The sequence below is a fragment of the Sturnira hondurensis genome, unplaced genomic scaffold (assembly GCF_014824575.4).
Source record: "Sturnira hondurensis isolate 20B ecotype Veracruz unplaced genomic scaffold, ASM1482457v3 Scaffold0008380, whole genome shotgun sequence".
NCBI classification, from domain to species: Eukaryota; Metazoa; Chordata; class Mammalia; order Chiroptera; family Phyllostomidae; genus Sturnira; species Sturnira hondurensis.
The window spans coordinates 3,137,953-3,159,966 of NW_028081011.1; the positions used below are offsets into that span (position 1 = coordinate 3,137,953).

General features: G+C 48.6%; 1 protein-coding gene across 1 annotated transcript in view; it reads right to left on the bottom strand.

The window, feature by feature from the left end:
* Window positions 1-22,014, bottom strand: part of COL26A1 (collagen type XXVI alpha 1 chain) — a 179,946-nt gene that overhangs the window by 126,025 nt on the left and 31,907 nt on the right. The window contains exon 2 of the mRNA XM_037054848.1: window positions 9,946-10,068. Within this exon, the coding sequence (XP_036910743.1) occupies window positions 9,946-10,068 (123 nt within the window). The remainder of the gene's footprint in view (window positions 1-9,945; window positions 10,069-22,014) is intronic.

Below are 22,014 nucleotides of genomic sequence, written 5' to 3' on the forward strand. Positions count from 1 at the left end.
TCTTTGGGACTCTCAGCTTCCTGGACTTCCTGGAAGTCTATTTCCTTTGCCAGACTGGGGAAGTTCTCCTTTATTATTTGTTCAAATAACTTTTCCACTTGCTGCTCTTCTTCTTCCCCTTCTGGTATCCCTATAATTTGGATGTTGGAGCATTTAAAGATGTCCTGGAGGTTCCTAAGCCTCTCCTCGTTTTTTTGAATTCTTGTTTCTTCATTCTGATCTGATTGAATATTTCTTTCTTCCTTCTGGTCCACTCCATTGATTTGAGTCCCAATTTCCTTCCCATCACTATTGGTTCCCTGTGTATTTCTCTTCATTTCAATTAGTTTAGCCTTCATTTTTTTCATCTAATTTGTGACTGAAATCAACCAGTTCTGTGAGCATCCTGATCACCAGTATTTTGAACTGTGCATCTGTTAGGTTGGCTATTTCTTGGTCGCTTAGAGTTATTGGCTTTGGGATTTGAGTCCCTCTTGAGCCATAATGTTTTGGTCTTTTCCTGTGTGTTATATATGAGGAGCAGAGCCTTAGGTGTTCACCAGGGCGGGGCAACCCAGGTCACTGAGTTGTGATGCTGTATGTGGAAACAGGGTCTGAGAGGAGACTATTGTGCTTTGCTCCTCTCTCCGTTGCTCCTCAAGCGCTTCCACTGCTTCCCCCAAGCAAACTGGGCCTTTCTGGTGCTGATTCCCATGTGGGTGGGCTTGTGTGCATTCTAAAACCTGTGGGTCTCCCCAACGAACTCTCCTATGAGGCTGGGAGTCTCTCTCAGCACCTCAACCCCCGAAAGTTTTTTCAATCGGTGCTTTTAGGCTTTATTTCCCAGTGCTGGGGCCCTGCTTTGCATGGTCTTTCTCACTGTCTGTTTTTTCATCTGGTTTATCTGCACGTGAATGTGTGACCATGGTCAACCAGCCCCCCTGCGCCCTCACTGGGTCTGTCCATTGCCACCTCACACCTGGGATCTGCCAACTGTCACCTGCGTGCCTGGGTTTGCCCAGCAGCCACCACTTTTCCCTGCCGTGCCCCCTTTCCCCCTGGCTGCTAACTCTGCCCCTCTTACAGGTCTGAATGAAGGGTTCGTTGTTGTCAGACTTCCATACAGTTTAATTTTTTGTCTGTTCTTGTTTCTAAATCTTTGTTGATGTTAAGTTTTGGTTGTGCAAGGAGGTATAGTAGTTCCACCTACACCTCCATCTTGGCCATAAGTCCTAAAGCAGGTCATTCTTCATCTCTACTTAAAACCCTCAATGGCTTCCCAATAAGCCTACAATAAATTTCAAACTTAAGCTCTACCTATACTCTCCTCCTCTCCTGCACTGCTTCTGGATACTGACCTTCCCTCTATTCCCCCACCCAGGACTTCCCTGCCCCAGGGCCTTTGCACCAGCAATCTCCCCCCAGTCTTCACATGGAAGCTCTTTCCCCTCACTCGCTGCTCAGCATCAATGTCATCTCTTCAAAGAGTCTCTCTCCTACCTCCTCAGATGTAGCCCCCTTGTCATGCTTAATCACATCACCCTGCTTTAATTTCCTGTACTTGTTATGTAGGAGGTATTCTTGTTTTCATATTTGGGTGAATATAAACTGCATAAGAGAGAGGATTTGGTCTAATTCTCCATCCTATTCACCCCACTACTGCACACAACACACTCAATAATTATTTGTTGTAAAGGTTGAGCAAATGAATAAATGCAAGCAAAATGTATACAAGGAAATGAGTGAGTGAATGAGTGAGCGAACAAATGGTGAGTGAACAAGCAAATAAGATATTCCAGGCATCCTGGGAAGGCTTCCTGGGGGAGGAGGTTTTTCTAAAATCACGTTACCTATTTTGAGGCAAAGCTAAGCTCATTTGTAGGAGAAAGAAGGGTGATACAGCCATTGCCCATCCTGAGTGGTGGGAACACAGGGCAACCCGCGCCCTGGGAGAGGTCCCGACACCCCCACAACTCCATGCAGGGGACCCTGTGTCCGGGTGGTCAGGCAGGTCCGTCAACAACCATTTATAAGCACGGCTCCGTGCCAGGCCACTTTCTTGATGCAGCGTATAGGGAGTGAGTGGACTTGGGGAGAGATGGGTTAGGGTCCAGCCCAGACTCAGATACCCAAACTGGGGAGAAGGCAGGAAGGCAGCAGACAGCCTTGGATGAGGGCAGCACTCCCAACTTGGCCACACACCCAGGGGGCCGGGGCTCCCGATGACACAGACATGTGGGTGGGAGCGCAACGCCTCCCCTCTGCTTTCACTTCCTGTCCTCAGCCACCAACAGGCCCTTTCCCACCAGCAGGCTCTCTGTCCTTGGGCACAGCCAGGTTAACCACGTGGACACCTCCTTCCAAGGGCTGACTCCACAGGCTCACACCCAAAAGCTGTCCCCTGGAATCAAGGCCTCGGCCATGCTCACTCTGACTTAACTCCAGCAGCCATTTATTCTTCATCCCTGAAACCCTTCCCGCCCACTCCATGCAAACTCAGCCACTCTCTTCTGACGGCTAGGCCATGGCCCCAGGTCCCCTCTCTGGTCACACTGTCACCACACATGAGGGAACTGGGATGGAGCCACCTGCACTCTTAAACCCTTTTTCCAAACATGGCCCTTTAGGGCCCTCCAAGCTTTCCTGTTCGTACTCTTCTGGGTGGAAGGCCCACAACTCCACACAGGACTGGGAGGCCTGGTCCAAAAGCCCTCACTTAAACACGAATTCCCCTAAGGTACAGAGCTTCTCTGGCTAAGACCCCCAGCTGAGAGGCCCTCTCCTGCAGGGTGGGAGCACCCCAGGAAGTGGGGAAGTGGAGTTAACAAGGAGGGGGTGAGTGAACTTGACCAAGTTTGGATCATCTTCTCCAGACACTTGCTAAGCACTGGGGATCTAACCTTGGCCAACAAACATCATCTGCCCAAGAGGAACAGACTCCAGCAGGAAAGAAGGACAGGCAGACAATTACCTAAAGCAAAACAAGTCAAGCTGTGCCCTGTAAGAGGACAAATACTATTTGTGGGGACATAACGGAAGGACTCGTCAGTTCTGCCTGGGAGGCTGCAGGCAATGGCTTCGAAAAGGGCAGGCTGTAGCTAGACTTCCGAGGCAGAGCGGGAGTTCACTGGCCCAGGGAAAATAAGAGTTAAAACACACCAGGAACACTGACTAACTAGCGCCTTCTCTCCTGGAATCCTAACAACTGCACTGTGAGACAGGTTCCTGTTTTAGAGATAGACTCAGAGAGGGTAAGTAACTTAGTCGAAGTCACACAGCTGGTCTTTTTGACTCCGCTAACCTAAAAATAAAAGGCCTTTCAAAGGGAGTGGGAACAAGCATTCACTGCGATCCATAAGAACAGCTATTCCAGATGCACTGATTCAGGTAGGAGTTCAAATGCTGTTCCCATCAGGAGACAAAGGCAATAGGTATTTATGAGGAAGGGAAGGGAAACAATCACATCAATTTTTTAAAAAGACATTTCTATTGGTGCAGATTAACATAACACAGGGAAGTTAGTCCTAAACAGTGTTTTTTTAATTTTTAGTCCAGTAATCATCAATCAGTAGTCATAATAGCTGTTTTCTTGTTATCTTTGTAAACAGCATTTTTGTTTGGTTTTCTGGGGGGGGGTTTGTTGTTGTTATTGGAGGCAAGGGACCGCAGACTGCTAAGTCACGGTCCAAAGGTCGTTTTGCCCTGTTTTAACGTTCCGGAGTTTGAGACATACACATGCAGTTCCCCTGGCACGGCAGCTCCGGCTCCATTTTAAAGTGGCTCCACCTACTGTATTTTTTTTTTGACAACTCCAAAGCCCACCTCACTGTACACGCCCACCTCGCTGTACACGCCCCACCTCGCTGTACACACCCCGCCTCCATCACAGGCTGGAGGAACAGTAAGGGCAGCGAGGAGACGTGACGTGCGTAGAACAAACATGAACAAAACGTTGCAGGAAGAGAGGGCAGGTGAACTGTTCCCAGGTGCAAGAGGAGAACTCCTTCCTCCAGAGTCAGAAATGAAAAAACGAAACAAGAGAAGCATAAAGGGAGCGAGGGGCAGCCTGAGTTTGGTGTGTGACGCTGAGAACAGCCTTTTTCTTTCCCAGTGGAGGGAGAAAAGGGTTCACCTTTTCTTTCCCAGTGAGAGGTTGACTGAAATCCACTCAAACACAATCATGCTTCATCCCAGATGACGCATTTGGTGGGCGCCTGTGCACATGCTAAAACTAAAACACATCACAGGAATGCTGAGAAATCTGCACCCGCTCTCGTGAAAACGAGTCGTCTTGCCTCTTTCTCTTTCTTATGTGGTCATGACATGAAATCTAGACAGTTAAGTGACAGAGGCGCCAGCTAAGGCTACCATAGCCATCACGCTGCAGTATATAAATGCATCAGACTAATTGGTTGTACACCTCAAACTTATACAATGTTATAGGTCTATTATACCTCAGTTCTAAACAAGAAAAGAAACCTAGGCTATATTCATGACCTAGAGAGTGCAGCGATGGTTAAGCCAGCTTAAGAGATGGGTCACAGGAAGAGAACTGGAAGAGGCGGTTTCCAATCAATCACACCATGACCAGATGCCATCTGATTTTCCCTGCAGAAGTTCAATGTGAACACAAATAAAAACATCCAAAAATTTTCAAAGGATGAAGGGAACAAGAATTGGGACCCGCACAGCTTCAGGAAATGGTGAGGGGAAACAGACAAGAAACACCCATGTAAATGCCCAGGCTGAGATGAGGCAAGACAGCCAAGCAGCCAGGACTATAAGCAACACAATATGGCGCAAGGTGACCACTGGCCTTGGTTGGAATTTGTCATCCGAACATCAAGCTCAGAGCTGCCCTGGCCTGGACACTCACCAGGAGCTGCCTGCGGGCCATGGGCCTAAGATCTGCCCCATAGCTCAGCCACAGCCTGGCCTCAGTTCAAATCTTCAGAGCACTTCTTACAAAGTGTCTCTGCAAGATTTATTCTGAGATTAATAGACTCCCATTATCAAAGTCTCTTTGGGTGATACCATCTATTGCTTTTAGCCCAAAGCATTGTGGCACATGGGGAAACAGGCCCAAAAGACATGGCCCGTACCTGAAAGTGCTCCCAGGAACCTGCTCCTCCCCATCCCTCCCACCCCGAGGCTCTGCTCAGGGACATCAGCAGATGCACACACTCACTCTTGCAGCAGGCACGCTCATTAGAAAACTGTAAAATTATGCTTTAAAAAAACTACATGAAGAAGCACAATAAGAGTACTGGGATAGGGCTAGACAATCCTGAGCCTTTTCTTATCCTGCAAATGTCCCCTGCTTAGGAAGGCCCTCCAACAAATAGAGACCACCCACCCAGCTTGGTCCCCATTCTCAGGGCACCATGCTCTCACAGAGCAGTGATGACAGACACACCTGTGCCCCTGTCACTGTGGTGGCTTAATTAATGCCCCCACCACACTGTATTGTTGGCTCCCCACTCGGGACTGGTCCACATTTCCATACCACACTCTCCTGGGGGCCTGTATATAGAAGACCAACAAATGTTTATTTGTGGAAGGAAGGGAGCCGTGCCTTGAAACCTCAGGAGCATCTGGATGGAGCCTGTTTGATGGGCCAGAGTCAAGCCCAACCAATCTGCTGTGACCATCCCTGTGACCTTGGACAAGTCATTCTGCCTCTCTAACAGTGCTGCACCTGCCTTCTTCCTCCACCTGCCCACCCAGAAGTCCCAAGGGCACAGAGGGTGTGTACCCCAATCCTAACTCAAAGATGAGTTACTGATGAGAAAGAAACATGTATTAACTCCTCTTCCTTTAACTCTTATTACTATTACTGTTAATAGTAATAATAAAAGTAGCAATAATAATTAAGACAAGAAGTAAGGAATTCCTCTAAAAGAATGAAAATCATGTTCTACTTAATAAAGTTCCTGCTACAAATGCATGTCTGCTCTGAGTGAACACCCTGTTCCCAGGTCCTGACCCCGAGGAGAGGGCGTGAACTCTCTAAAAGGCCCATAGGCCCCACACCGAGCACTAGACTCTGAGGCTTCTGAAACAACATTCAGATAATTGCTTAAGTCATAAAGCAAAGGGCTGTTGTAAAAATTAATGATCATTGGAAATTTTTAAAGTCAAGGTCAGCGATTCAACAGTTAGCTTGTTCACCTTTTCTTAAAGGTGCATTGCCGTATGTAGACAGAATAAAACCCACAACTTTGTTTTGAAATTTTGACAGGCAGCCCCTATTCCCTTCCTTCCAAGGTTTTCCAGTAAAGAAAATCCTAATAGTCCACGTTCAAACCCAAATTCAATTGCAACAACAGTGTGTGTGTGTGTGTGTGTGTGTGCCATGTGTACACATGTGCACATTTTTGCTCCACCTGGTAGCTGACTACAGTGTGTACCCAACACATGGGATTGTAGTTAACATACGATTTGGCTAAAATATGTAGAAAAAATAGAAACATGCAACTCTTTACGTTTATGCCTTGACTCTGAAGACATCAGTTTGCTGAAGTCAAATTCCACATCTCGAAAATAGCTGTTGCTGAGTTTGCCCGCTCCAACCCCCCCAACCCCGTGCAAAAGGCAGGAGTCAAAGTGGTGGGCCGTGGTGGGCCGGACCACAGCCATGCTCTCCGTGGCCTCGCTCCAGGGCCAGCCGGTTTCCCTGTTTGGAGAGCAGGGCAGCCCTCCTTGAAGCGAGCTGGGAGCTGAAGGCTACCCTGTCAGGGTCATTTACAGACCAGACTCCAAAGACTCTACTTCTCAGAAGATGCTCCCAAGATACTGAAGGGGCCACTGGTCATCTGAAGCTCCCTGCCGATGAGAAAGGCAGAAGAGCTCAGATTCTGCTTCCAGGGGCACTGAGGAGGAGGAGACAGCAGGCCTCCATGCCCTCTCCTGAAATGGCAGGGGCAGTTCACCCTTTTTCATCATTACTGACCCAGTGGCCATGCCTCTAACACAGCGTTCAAAAGCGGTCCTTTGTCTTATAATTAAAATGGGCAGATGTATCCATTTATTTAGCCATTTCCCTTGCAAAACAAGCTATGTAAAAACACTTGTTTATAATGGAGACCCCCAAGTTAAGAACCTCTACCATTTAAAAAAATGAAAATAAGGATACAGCCCTGGCTGGTGTAGCTCAGTGGATTGAGCACAGGCCTGCGAAAAAGACGATCGCAGTTCGATTCCCAGTCAGGGCACATGCCTGGGTTGCAGTCCAGTTCCCGGCAGGGGATGCACAAGAGGCAACTATACATTGATATCTCTCTCCCTCTCTCCTTCCTTTCCCCTCTAAAGATAAATAAATAAAATCTTAAAAAAAAGAAAAGAAGGATACAAAATTAATATTCAGAAATCAGTTGCATTTTATACACCAATAATGAACTAGAACTATCAGAAAGATAAATTAAGAAAAAAATTCCATTCACAATTGCATCAAAAAGAATAAAATACCTAGGAATAAATTTAACAAAGGAGGTAAAAGACCTGTACTTGGAAAACTGTAAGACACTGAAGAAGACACAAATAAATGGAAGCATATAGCATAGTCATGGATAAGAAGAGTTATCATCATTAAAATGTTCATATTACCAAAGCAATCTATACATTCAATGCAATCCTATCAAAATCCTAATGGCATTTTTCACAGAACTAGAGCAAGTAATTCTAAAATTTATATGGAACCACAAAAGATCCCATATAGCCAAACAACCTTAAAAAACAAAAAAAGAACACCTGGCTGGTGTGGCTCGTTGAACTAAGTGCCAGCCTGCAAACCAAATGGTCACTGGTTTGACTCCCAGTCAGGGCACATGTGTGGGGTGTGCAAGAGGTAACCACACACACAAATTGGTGCTTCTCTCCCTCTCTTTCTCCCTCCCCTCCCTTGTCCTCTGTCTAAAAATAAATAGATAAAATCTAAAAAAGAAAAACAAAAAACAAAGAACAAAGTTGGAGGCATCATGCTACCCGATATCAAACTACACAATAAGGCCATAGTAATCAAAACAGCATGGTACTCTCATAAAAACAGACACACAGATCAATGGAACAGAACAGAGAGCCCAGAAATAAGTCTATGTCTGTGTGGTCAATTAATCTATGGCAAAGGAGTCAAGGATACACCATGAGGTACAGACAGTCTCTTCAGTTGATGGTATCGGGAAAACTGGACAGATACATGCAAAAGAATGAAACTGGATCACTTTCTATATCATATACAAGAATAAACTCAAAATAGATTAAAGATCTAAATGGAAGACCAAAAACCATAAAACTCCTAGAAGAAAACATAGGCAGTAAACTCTTTGATATCATTCTTAGTATAAATACCTTTTTGGATATGTGTGCTCAGGCAAGGGAAACAAGAGAAAAAATAAACACATGGGACTACATTATACTAGAGTGTTTGCACTGCGAGGCAAACCATCCACAAAACAAAAAGAAAACCTACTGAAAGGGAGAAACTATTTGCCAATGATATATCCAATAGGTGTTAATATCCAAAATATATAAGGAACTCATTACAACCTAACACTAAAAAAAAATCCAAAAAAGTGGATGGAGGATCTGAATGTAAATTTCTCCCAAGAGGATGTACAGATGGCTAATAGACATATGAAAAGATGCTGAAGTCACTAAATAACAGGAAAATGCAGATTAAAAGCACAATGAGATATCACTTCACACCTATTAGAATAGTCAGAATGGCTATAAACAAATCGACAAGCAACAAGTGTTGGCAAGGATATGAAGAAAAAGGAACCCTCATGCACTATTGATAGAATTGTGAATTGCTGTAATCACTATAGAAAACAGTATTGAGGTTCTTCAAAAAATTAGAAATAGAACTACCACATGACCCAGTAATTCCACTCCTGGGTATATATCCAACAGAAACTGAAACACCAATTCGAAAAGGCATTTGAAAAGGCACAGGCTCTGTGTTTGCTGCAGTATTATCCACAGTAGCCAAGACGTGGCAGCAACCTCAGTGTCCACCAATAGATAAATGGATAAAGAAGATGTGGTGTGTGCGCACGTATACACAATGAAATATTACTCAGCCATTAAAAAAAAATAAAATCTTACCATTTGTGACAATACGGATGGACCTAGAGAGTATGATGCTAAGTGAAATAAGTCAGACAGAGAAAGACAAACACCATATGATTTCACTTATATGTAGAAATCTAAAAAAAAACAAAATAAAACTAACCCCAAAACAGAAACAAACTCATAGACGCCGAGAACAAACTGATGGCTGTGAGGTGGGAAGGGGTGGAGGTGCGGGTAGAAAGGGGAGGGACGCAAGCAGTCGGTGACGAAAGGGTAACGGGGGGAGGGGGGGCGGGTGGAGTGCAGTCGGCCACGCTGCAGCAACTGGTGGTGTCAGTGGGTGCTGCACTTACTGCTGTGATCATTTGGAAAGTTACATAAATGTCCAATTTATATGCTGCACACCTGAAACAATATTGTATGTCAGCTGTAGTCGAAATTTTTTTTAATTTTTAAAAATGGAAGAAAAAGAGGAATCTCTCCCTGTGAATGCTGAGAGCCCCTGAAAGCTAAGGTCCGAGGTGGGGCTGAGAGAGACAGGACTGGAGCTGGGCTGGACTTCCCAGGGCTTCGTAGACGCCCTAAGCAGGCTGGTTCCACCTTCAGCCTCAACTGGCCCTCCCCCGCCTCTTCCACCCCCTCACCCTGCTCACAGACCACTGTGAGTTTCTGCCCATCGAACGCCCACTGGATTGTGAGGTTCTGTGAAGATGGGGAGCAAATCCTTTTCATTTTTGCATACCCACAGCCCCCTCACACAAAAGGTGCGCCATAAATGCATGCTTGATTCTTGTTTCTAAACATCAACCCACCACCCCTGCAGCTGTGCTGGGTTTGGGTCCACCTGAGGGAACAGAAAAGAAGAGCAGAGCCAGCCAGCCCTGCGGCCTTTACCTCACAAGGTTGGCACAGGGCCCGGGCCACCGGCAGCTCTGGTACACGCGCTGGACCACTGTCTCCGAGCCGTTCTGCACCTGGCAGGACACTGTCCGTGTCACCGTGTGATGGCACCAGTGCCTGTGGGGAGAACAACAGTCATGTCAGCACTGACTGTCCCTGGGGTGCCAACTGCCAGTGGAAAGTCCCCTCCACAAGCCTGGGGGCTCGTCCTCTTGGGTCCCACCCTGAAGGGGCCCACCGAGACCCTCTGTTCAGTTCTAAGGGGGAGGGAGAGTGCCACCCCTTTTGGCTACCAGATCCTGGCATCATCACAGTCATAAACACCCCACACGGAATCAGTGAAAAAGGCTGTACCCCTGCCTGCCGGGATATCCCACCCCAGTCGGGAAGACAGACGAGGAGAGGATTACAACCCACAGGATCAGGGGGTCACAGGTCCAACCACGTCACGAGCAAGGGAGCTACGAACAAGCAGGACACCCAGCCCAGGGCCTAAGAAAACCGACCACCTGAACTCTGAAAGATTTCTGAACACTCACCAAAAGTGCGGGGACAGGGAGAGGGGTGGCATCGGTGATGAGGAAGCAGTGTGAGCAGAAGCAAGGAGGTGAGATAGATTATAGTGAGCAGCTACCATACCAGGACCTGAGTGCAATTAGATATAGCCCCAAGGCTGTAGGAAGGGGAGGAGCCAAAGTAAAGAAAGAGGCCTGGTACCTGCCAGGCTGGATGTGGGTCTTAAGAAGTCAGTGGGAAGCCACTGAAGGACTCTGAGGGGGGAAATGGCTCACATGGGCCTTAGGTTACGGTCAGAGGCCTGCAGTGGAAGGAGCCAGATAGGTAGGACCCAGATCCTCATCCCTGCTGGTATCAAGGATCAGGTATGGGACTCACCTGTTTTGAGACAGGTGTGGTCAGACTACCTAAAAAGCTCCTCCAGGAGAAAGTAGGACCCTCTCAAGGCCAGACAATGAATTCTTACACACTCTCTACCCTGCACTTACGACACCAACACTCCAAAAGGCAAAGTCGCAGTAAACAGAGAAACGAAGATAAGCTAATGGAAAACCCCACATGCCAGGAATTCAAATTAGTAGAGAAAGAAGGGCAAGATCATGAAAAAAGGCACCAACAAGACAGAGCATAAATCTCACCTCAGGAGGAAAACAATTAATAAAGCAAACAGATGGAAACAATTTTTAAAGCATAGTTAATGTCTTCAAAGAGATAAGAGAATTCTTCATTCATAAAAATATTATGAAGTGCAAAAATCAGGTAGCTGGTAAAAGAATGGATAGCCATGAAAATGAAAAGCTCAACGCATGGTCTGAAAAACAGAGTGGACACCGCTGAAGAGTGAGCCGATGAGCTGGAAGTCTGAGCCTCGACATTCGCAAGGATGAGCTGCAAAGGGAAAAAGAGGTGGAACATGGAGGGGGGCAACGGTGAGGGACCTAGAAGGCAGAACAAATCCCAGTATGTATCTACTAGCCGCTCCAGAAGGGGAGCTCAGAGAGAACAAAGGGAAGCCTATACCTGAAGGCACAATGAAGAGAATTTCTGAGAACTAAAGAAAGCCATGTGGTCCTTAATTCGAAAGGGCCCACAGAGTGCTAAGCAAGAGGAAGAAAAACAGACAGATTGTGGTGAAATTTCAGAACACTCAGGATGAAGAGAAACTACGAAGTGCCACAGAAAGAGAAGAAAAGCCAATTACCCTGGCGGGTGTAACTCAGTGGATCGAGCACCCGCTTGTGAACCAAAGAAAAGCCAATTACCTACAATTGATTGACAGTGGATTTCTTACCAGCAACATCAGAATCAAGAATACAGCTGACGCAATAACTTCAAAGCTCCTACAGAAAATATTTAGAACCCAGAATTCTATACTCAGGCAAACTCTCCTTCAAAAACAATGATGAGATAAAGACACTGCCGGATGCTCGCAAGTCAGAAAGTTACGAGTCACCTTTTCTGAAAGAATTACTAAAGGATGTATTGTAGCAAAATAAAATAAAAGACATAAGAGGAGTGTTTAAATGTGAGAAGCAGTTATGAATAAAGAAACAATAAAACAATAACAGCTTAGATCTAAAATCCAAGATGACTGCAAATGGAAGATGGCCAAGAGGGGAAGTTGTATGGGGGACAGAAGGAACCAAAAGCTGCTGAGATTTTTGTATTCTTCGAGGAAAGGATATAGAAGCCTCTAGACTTCAAGTGTAGTAGAAAAGTATACAATTAAATATGTATCTTGAATTTGAAGATAAATACTGGCAAGGCAAGAAAGAGGACACAAAACTGACCAACCACAGAAGAAAAAAGTAAAACAGAAAATTCTATTAACCCAACAAAACATTGGAAAAGCAAGAAAGTAGCTACAAAAAAATAAAGCAATTAGAAGGCAGCGTAGTAGAAAGAAGGAATTAAGAAAGATGTAAGCAGAAATTAATGTAGTTTAAAAAGCAAATCAACAAAACGAAAAAGTTTTAAAAAATCGAATAGACAAAGCATAGACAAATTTTAATGAAGAACAAACAAAAGACATAGACATTAAGAAAAAGAAAAAAAATTCCAAAAACAGATTAGAAACTGTAAGTAAATATGGTGAACAATCTTACGTCAAAATGTACCAAACTCTTGCAAACTGTCTAGGAAAAAATGTATGTTACCAATACTGGCACAGTCAAAAATGCCACAGAAGAAAACAAAAACGTAGTCAAAAGTCAGTGCCTGTCCCCAAAGGCACCAGGAGACTTCGTGCAAAACCTGGTTTCCCCACCAACCTTCTGTGTGACTTGAGCAAAGTAATGTTCCCCTCTCTGCCACAGTTAAATGAAAAATTCTACCTTTCCAGGTATCGCGAGTTCTCAACGAGCTCAGCCAGCTTAGCAGCATGTAAACAATGCCATCACCACACACCACAGGTGTCATTCTGGATTCGCTGGCTACTGAAACCCAGCCCTGTTTATAACAGCTTAAGGCTGGTCCTTCCTATTTTGCAGCTGGGAAAAGCACTGGAAGGTTAAACCTCGCTGCCCACAGCTGAAACCGGAGGCCCAGCTGGGAAGGGGATCCAGCCTATCTGCCCAGGAAAACAGCAGGGTCCCACCAACAAACCCTGACTCCTGCCTCTGCCGGTTACTCAGGGAAACTGGGGCTGGAGCTTGTGTGAGGCATCAGAGGCCTGAGCCCTTCCTTCATTCCTACCAGAGAGCATCAGCGCCATCTCAGTGTGAGTCTCTTCAAGACAAACTTCTGTCCAATCCAAGGAGAGCACTCAGTCCACCCGAGACCTGCCCCTGGAGGTCTGGGACAGACAGACTGTCCAGCCGTCTCTGAATCACACTGGGCCAGGGCTTTCTATAGGGAAATGAACTGTGAAGTCTAAAACATTTTCAAATGCCTCGATTCATCATCTCTAGACATTTGATCTTTTAATGGGCTGTAAATGGCTTCCCAAATCAAAACCTGGCCAAAAACAACGAAATAGGCAGGCAGAGAAGAGGAAAGAAGGCTCCGGGGCTTTTCAGATGGAATTCAAAACCCTGTTCACCTGCAGGCACCAAGGCTGGGAAATCTGGCCACCTCTGAGGACCCCCGCGTCCTGAGCAGTATGTGTGTGTCTCTGTTCGGTGGGTGACATCAGGCTGCCGCCATCTTCACCCCGCACCCCATCAGTGGTAGATGAACAGGGTTGTATGGGCTGCAGATCACTCCACCCAGAGCCTCGCTTGGCAGATGTCCATCCCTTTTACAATGCACCTGGAAGGATGGTCCTGGAGCACAGAATTTGGGAATAGCAGAGCTGGTCCTTGACTGCCTAGGAAGCGAGGGTGCCCTCCTCAGCAGCCTCAGTATAGAAGGGGATTGGCATCAACTTTGAGCATCATTTCAGCAATGCTTCTCCATCATCTCTCCTCGCCCTCCCTGGCTGAGCTCTCAAGAAGGGTCCAGGATGGGAACCTTGCTCCCAGCCTTGGGGACAGGTCTGCTCCCCTCCAGGTCCCTTCCTCATGAGAGAGGCCCACTTCCGGATGGGAAGGAGTGACTGACTCGGCCTTGCTCTGCCAGGCTCACGGGCTGCTCCCGCAGCAGCTTTTGCTAAGTATTTGGCTCCGTGGCTTGGCTGAGCCGTGAAATCCTTAATTCGGGGTCCTCTGGGAAAACAAGTGCTAAGTGGCTTCAGGAAGTTATGTCACAATGGAATAGAGGAGCTTTCAGGACATCCCTGGCCCGTGCCCACCTCTGAACACAACTAACCAACCTGTCCCTGACTCTGCCTGCCACCCAGGAAGACACCACTGCAGCAGCCCCTCCAGCCCACAGGCCTGGTTCCCCCTCCCCCACACAGGGCCTGCGCTCCAGCTTTCCTGTCTGAGCTTTGCTTTGGGACCCCATCTTGTGCTTCCCTTCCATCGCCAGGACCCTGCCCTCTGAGCGGAAACCAAGCCCCAGCAGTCTGACACTGCCCTCCCTCCCCAGCCTGCCCCTATCCGTGTCCCGCCCCCATGTGTGTCCCACACTCTGCTCCACCCCCACGTGGAGTCGTCTCAGTGCTCCCTCTCAAATGTGCTCCACTTGCTGTACTGTGGTCACACTTCATCATAGCCCCTCGGACACCTCAGGTCACACCATCTCAGTCTGTCTAATACTGAGCCCATCACTGTCCAACCCTAAGTCGCTCCATCTTGAGGACCAACGCCACTGAGCTCCAGGTCCCCTTACCCTGAACCCCCAGGAACACACTGCCCCAGACTCCACTCCCTCCTCTCTCACTCCTCATGGCCAGTTAGTCCCCAAGCCAGGCGAGTGTACCTTCTGCACCCTTCCCTGCCCGCCCTCTTCCCATGGTCCTGATTCCAGCACGCTCATCTTTCACCTTCAGCCTGAGCCCCTGCTGGTCTCCCTCTAGTCTCCTCTACCTGCCACCAGAGGGCGCTCCCTCAAACACAAATCTGGCCCTGTCACTCTCCTTGAAACTCTTAGCTCCCCATTCTCAATGGTTCCCACCCACCTCCCAGGTTCCACCTCCCACCATGCTCCATCTTGTCATTCACACTGTCACACTGTCCTCCCTAGCATGTCATCCCACCTTCTTTCACTCAGCCAACTCTTACCCAGCCAGTTTCCATGCAGGCTCAACACCTCCTGGAAGCCCACCCCGACCCCCTGGCCAAGAAAAGTATGCTCCACGGGGCCTCGTGCGTACATCTGTCCTGGCTCTTGTCATACCAGACTATAGACAGGCTCCCAAGGACAGCAGGCTGGGGGCAGACCTCCTGCAGGTGTGCTGATCTGACCCCAAGCCCTAGTCCCAGAAGGGCAATCCAGAGGACTGAGGTCACATCCATGAAGCAGAGCCCATGGGGCCTCAGCTGGTCTCCAGAGAGATGCAGGCAGAGGAGCCAGACCCCAGGCCCCACGGAGTAGACAGAATCACTGGCACACACAGCCAGCCTGGCTCCTGAGCACACAGAGACCGTCCCCTGCAAGTGGTCAGCCAGGCCCGGCACCTCCAGACCCGGCGTCTTGGCTTTTGTGGTTTAGCAAAGCAACTTCACATGCTGGTGTGGGCAGAACCGTGTACCCCCAAAGTCAGATGTTAAAGCTATAACCCAAAGGACTTCAGAGTATATTTGGGGACAGGGTATTTAAAAAGATAATTAAGTTATAATGAGGTCATTAGGGTGGGTTCTTATCCAATATGACTAGAATCATAAAAAGAGGAAACTGGGGAGCAAATACATACAGACAGTGTGAAGACACAGGGAGAAAGAGACCATCTGCCAGCCAAGAAGAGGCCTCAGGGGAAAACCAACCTGTTGATCCCTTGATCTTGGACTTCCAGCCTCCAGAACTGTGAGGAAATTAGTTTCTGTTGTTGAAGCCACCCCCTCTATAGAGCTTTGTTATGGCAGCCCTGGTAAACTAACACACGCGTGTGACCTCATATAATCTTTTCAACATTCTCAGGTAGAAATTTTATAGAGAAGGACCCGAGACTCTAAAGGAGCCTCAAGGTCATCCATGAGTTAGTGGTCTGATTAGGTCTTGAAGTTCAGACTTAGTCTAATTCCAAACTCCATGCTGCATCCCCCTTGCCCATGAGGTCCACGGGAGTCAGAGAACAAATACAACACCCCTGGCAGGCCCTGAACAGCCAGTCCCCCAGGGGACCATCTCACATGCCCAACAGCGAGGAACTGTCCCCACCCCAGGTGAGAAGCCACTCAGTCACAGCTGAGGGCAGGTCAGGCTGCAGCAAGGTTCCTGGGGTGGGCCTGGAGCTGGTCCTGCTCCCTGCCCCCTCCATCTGCAGCTGCCTAAGTCAGACCTTCATTCACCCTCACACAACCCTAGGCAGTAAGAATGTTATTATTCCACCTTTACAGATCAGGAAACTGAGGCACAGAACAAAGTTTCATAACATAACCAAGGCTGCCCAAGAGGTCAATGGCCAACCAAGATTCAAGCCCAGCCCTTAGCCACTTGGCTACAAGGCCAGGCTGACTTGAAGTCCACACCAGAGTGCCTGGGTCTCCACTTGCAGCCATGTCACCAGGAGAGGTCCGAGCAGCAGACCCAGATGGGGGCAGTCTTGCTGAAGGGAACTGCGGAAGACCAGGAGTTGGCAGACACGGGGGCCTGGGTCTTGGGAGAGAGTCAGGATCCAAGTGAGATCTCCCCAGCCCTGAGCAAGGAGCCAAATCTAACAAAATGAAACATGACCAGGCGAATGCGGAGTCTGACATCGCAGCCCCGAAACCCAGCCGACAAGCCCCAGATGGGGCGTAGAGGTCCGCGCCAACAATATGTTTGGTGTGAGTCAGCGGTGTGAGCTGTGGCTTCTAAAACACAAAGACGATCTAAGACCGTCTTGACAGAACAGCGTCAAGAATGCCCTGCTCCCTTCCCTCCACTGTGGCCAGCCATGTGTGGCAGACACCGGGCTGTGCCACCCAGGTCCCCTTCAAGGAAGAACCTTCAGCCCCAGCTGCCAGATGCGCTGCCAGACGCGCTGTCAGCAGGCATCTACCAGCAGCCCAGGGCTGCCCCCGCTGCCCAGAGCAGCTCTCCCGTGACCAGCTCTTCCCGGGGGGTCCTCACGTAGTGCCTGCCTGTCAGGACAACTCTGAAGGACCTCTCCAGCTGCGGAGCTCCCCGGGAAGCCACTGGTCACTGTCACTGGGCCTCAGCTGCCCCTTCTATGTCCTCCTGCTTCTGTCCCCTCCCCTCCACAGGCCTCGCTTCTAAGAGCCATCCCAAATGCACATCTTCCATGTTGGAGCCCTCCTCAGAGTCCGTCTCCTGGAGACCTGACCTGGTACCTGCCGTGAGCCCCAACAGGAAAAAGGACAAACCAACATCCGGCGCGCGGGAGGAGAGGGCTGTATCTGCCGTCCTGTGAGGCGCTGGCAGCACTCCGTGAGAGGAAGGGCTGGCCTGTGGGGCAGTGACCATCTGTGGGAAGAGGACAAGGCAGAAGCCCAAGATTTGAGGGGGTTGAGGGGCAGGCCCTGCGCCCTCGGAGGCGTATCTGCTGTCCCCAGCAGGTGAGGACTGTTGGCAGGGGTCCTTCAGCTACACTGATCAGAAACAAGCTGAGAACCATGGAGGGAGAGGGCAGCTCTGGGAGTCCAGCTCTCCAGGTACCGGCAGGGGAACCAGACGAGCCTTGCTCACGAGGCCCCAGGAGCCGAGAGTCAGGTCAGAACCTTTGAAAGGTAAGGAGGAGATGGCTCCCAGGAGAGCCAGCTGTGGGTGCAACGGCTTCCCATGATGGTCATCGTGGGGGCCGCATCCTGGGAGGGATGAGCACTAGGAGAGTGGGAGGTGAAGGCACACAAAGGGATTAGGAAGTACAAATTGGTGGTTACAAAATAGTCAAGAGGACATAAAGTAGAGCACAGGGAATACAGTCAATAATATTGGAATAACGATGTGTGGTGTCAGGTGGGTACTAGATTGATCGGGAGAATCACTCTGTAGATTGTATAAATGTCCAACCACCATGCTGTACACCTGAAACTAATATAATATTACATGTCAACTGTAATTGAAAAATGTTTTTAAATCCACCATTGACCTGTGAGGAGCTTGGAGACACACGCTATTGGAAAAGACGAGGTGAGTACGTGGAAGGTGCAACTAGAGGGGAACCTGGCCAGTGGGGTTCCAGGAGGACCCCCTGGTGGCCAGGGTGGGGAGAGAGGTGCCAAGAGGCCGGGAGTTGAGCCCAGTTGGGATAAATGGACACGGTCCACGAACGCACTCATGGCCACAGTCCCCCGCGATGATTTTCTCCATCATCTATCTCCTTTACAGGCAAACGGGGTCCGAATCAGGCCAACTCTTGGCCCACCACACGATCTCCCCCACAGAGGAAGTGTCCCTGTGCCTGACGTTTCTCTCCACCCCTCACCCACCTGACCCGCCACTCAAGTTGCGGTTTTGTTTAGGCAGGAGTAACTGAGTGTACGTTACACTCAGTCCTGCTTGGATTTTAGCGCAAAAACCCAGCAGGTGTATTTGCAGAAGCAGACAGATGTGCCTGCATTCCGTCCCAGTCGTTTGTACTGGAACTTTCCACTTGGAGGCGATACCGGGGAGGAAGTGAAGTAAACTTCAGGTTGATTTTTAGCGGGAAAGGGTGCTCATCCGAAAGCCTCACAGAACCGACCCAATCTTCCTGTCAGAGCAGGAGGGTGGTAACATGGGCTCCAGAGTCCAGCACTGGGGCCCCAGGGAGGGACGCGTGGACTTGGGTCTGTGGGGGACAGAGAGCCGATGCGCCCCCGGGGTGCACAGCCGTGCGGCAGGCAGTTCCTCCCACTTCATTATCCTCTGCACTTACTGTGTAGCACCTGCCGCTGTGGGGAATTCCTGAGGCCTCCCCCACCTGGGAGAAGGCTGGGAGGAACCCAGCATGGAACATCAGCCCCTTACAGACTGAATTCCCCTTCGTGCGGGGGCAGCTAAAGGAGCATGGGATTTGGCCGAAAGGACCACGCGGATTTGAGCATTTCCATAGCAACCCGCAGCCCACTTGCATCAGTAGGCACTGCCGGGGTTGGCAAGTGGTGAGAGGACGATGCCTGGTGCTTTCCGTGGGACCAGCACTCCCGCTCCCATTTAGGGAGACCAGGTGGAAAACACTCTGGCTACGCAGAACCCAGGACCAGAACTGGAATCAATCAGCGCTTTTACCCAATAGGGAACCTCACATTTGTTCTGAATCAAGGACAGTCCTCAAGGTCCAGCACAGCCCGTGATGCATTAATTCAGAGCGTGGCCTCTGCAGGAACCAGAGCTTCTGGTGCCCAGGAGCAGGACAGGGCCCAGCAGCTGTGTCCTCCACGGCCGTTCTCTTGAAACCAAGGCTGCCTCGGGTGCTGTGGGGATAGGCCCAGGGTATGCACGTATAACAGGGATGCTGCGGAAGGACAGTGACCCCATCCGCTGATGGAAGTCAGGCAGAAATATGAGTCCTGATGTTTCCTAAGCACGTGCGACATGCCAGGTACTGTGGCAGCCTCTGACACCTCTCCCCCCACAATCCTTGTAAAAATCTGCAAGTAAAGACTATCACATGCCTGTGTTCCAGAAGAGCCAGACAGGCTAAATAACTTCCCCGAAAAGGAAAAATGTGTCCTTAGTGGCAAGGTTGGTTAACATGCTGGTGCAAGCTCCTCATTCCCTTGCAGACCACACTCAGAGTGGCCTCACTCTCCCCCACTTCTGTTTCCTGAGACACAGAGAAGCTGAATGGCCCGACTCCCATTTCCAGCCCAGGCCCCAGCAGGGCTAGTTGCTCTGGGTCACACATTCACCCCTGGGCCCATTGGCTGTGAGGTAAGTCACATGGCACAAAACAGGGGGCCAAGGGCCCCCTGCAGTAGGCACTCCATGCTGTTATGACAGACTGTAAGAGAATCAGAGGCAAAATGATCTCCAACATATGACACATGTGCCCCCAACAGTTAACTTCTCCTCCTTCCTTGCTAACAGAACCCCAGTTTTCACACTCTGGGCATCAGTAAGTTCAAGAAAAGTGGGCAAAATCACAATCTCGTAGGTCAAGGTTTGGACACGTTCACTCAGTTCTAGTTAATGACAAGTAAGAAAGTCAGCTGAGGCTTCTGGAAAACATTATCCCCTAGGGTGGAGGGGGAGTTGCAAGAAGAGAAGCTCATCCTTATTTCTGTGCACAGTTATGTGAGGATGTGATGCCTGGCGCTATGGCAGCCATATGAGAGCCATGAGGGAAGACAGCCTGGAGAAGGCACAGCAAAAAGAGGGTCTTTGAGCATTTGATGCTGTCAAATTAGCCAATCCTGGAACCACCCATTACTTTCTTTTCTTTTCTTTTTTTTGTTTAAGTATGAAAGGCAATGTATCTGTTGTCTTTCATACTTTTTTAAAAATATATTTTATTAATTATGCTATTACAGTTGTCCCACTTCCCCCCTTCATTCCCCTCCACTCTGCACACCCCCTCCCACCCACATTCCCCCCTTTAGTTCATGTCCATGTGTCTTAAGTTCTTTAGCTTTTATATTTCCCATACTATTCTTGCCCTTCCCCATCTATTTTCTGCCTGCCATCTATGCTACTTATTCTCTGTACCTTCTCCCCCCTTCTCCTCCCACTCCCCTGTTGATAGTCCTCCATGTGATCTCCATTTCTGTGGTTCTGTTCCTGTTCTAGTTGTTTCCTTAGTTTGGTTTTTTTTTAAATTTAGCTGTGATTGGTAGCAATTGTCAGTTTGCTGTCATTTTACTATATCTGTTTTTTATCTTCTTTTTCTTAGATAAGTCCCTTTAGCATTTCATATAACAAAGGTTTGGTGAAGATGAACTCCTTCAACTTGACCTTATCTGAGAAGCACTTTATCTGCCCTTCCATTCTAAAGAAAGCTTTGCTAGATAGAGCAATCTTGGATGTAGGTCCTTGTCTTTCATGACTTGGAATACTTCTTTCCAGCCCCTTCTTGCCTGGAAGGTCTCTTTTGAGAAATCAGCTGACAGTCTGATGGGAACTCCTTTGTAGGTGACTGTCCCCTTATCTCTTGCTGCTTCTAGAATTCTCTCCTTCATTTTAATATTGGCTAATGTAATTATGATGTGCCTTGGTGTTTTCCTCTTTGGGTCCAACTTCTTTGGGACTCTCTGAGCTTCCTAGATTTCCTGGAAGTCTATTTCCTTTGCCAGATTGGGGAAGTTCTCCTTTATTATTTGTTCAAATAACCTTTCCACTTGTTGCTCTTCCTCTTCCCCTTCTGGTATCCCTATAATTTGGATGTTGGAGCATTTAAAGATGTCCTGGAGGTTCCTAAGCCTCTCCTCGTTTTTTTGAATTCTTGTTTCTTCATTCTGTTCTGGTTGAATGTTTCTTTCTTCCTTCTGGTCCATTCCATTGATTTGAGTCCCAGTTTCCTTCCCATCACTATTGGTTCCCTGTGCATTTCTCTTCATTTCACTTAGTGTAGTCTTCATTTGTTCATCTAATTTGTGACTAAAATCAACCAGTTCTGTGAGCATCCTGATCACCAGTATTTTGAACTGTGCATCTGATAGGTTGGCCATCTCTTTGTTGCTTAGAAGTATTGGCTCTGGGGCTTTGAGCTGTTTTTCTGCTTGAGCCATAATGTTTTGGTCTGTTCACACCTGTTATGTATGAGGAGCAGAGCCTTAGGTGTTCACCAGGGCAGGGCAACCCAGGTCACTGAGTTGTGATGCTGTATGTGGAAACAGGGTCTGAGAGGAGACTATTGTGCTTTGCTCCTCTCTCCGTTGCTCCTCAGTCCCTTCCACTGCTTCCCCCAAGCAAACTGGGCCTTTATGGTGCTGATTCCTGTGTGGGTGGGCTTGTGTGCATTCTAAAACCTGTGGGTCTCCCCAACGAACTCTCCTATGAGGCTGGGAGTCTCTCCCTGCGCCTCAGCCCCCAGATGTTCAATCAGTGTTCGGAGGCTTTATTTCCTGGTGCTGGGACCCTGGGTTGCACACTCTGTCTCGCTCCCCAGTTATCTGCACATGAGTGTGGGACCGCTGCATGGTC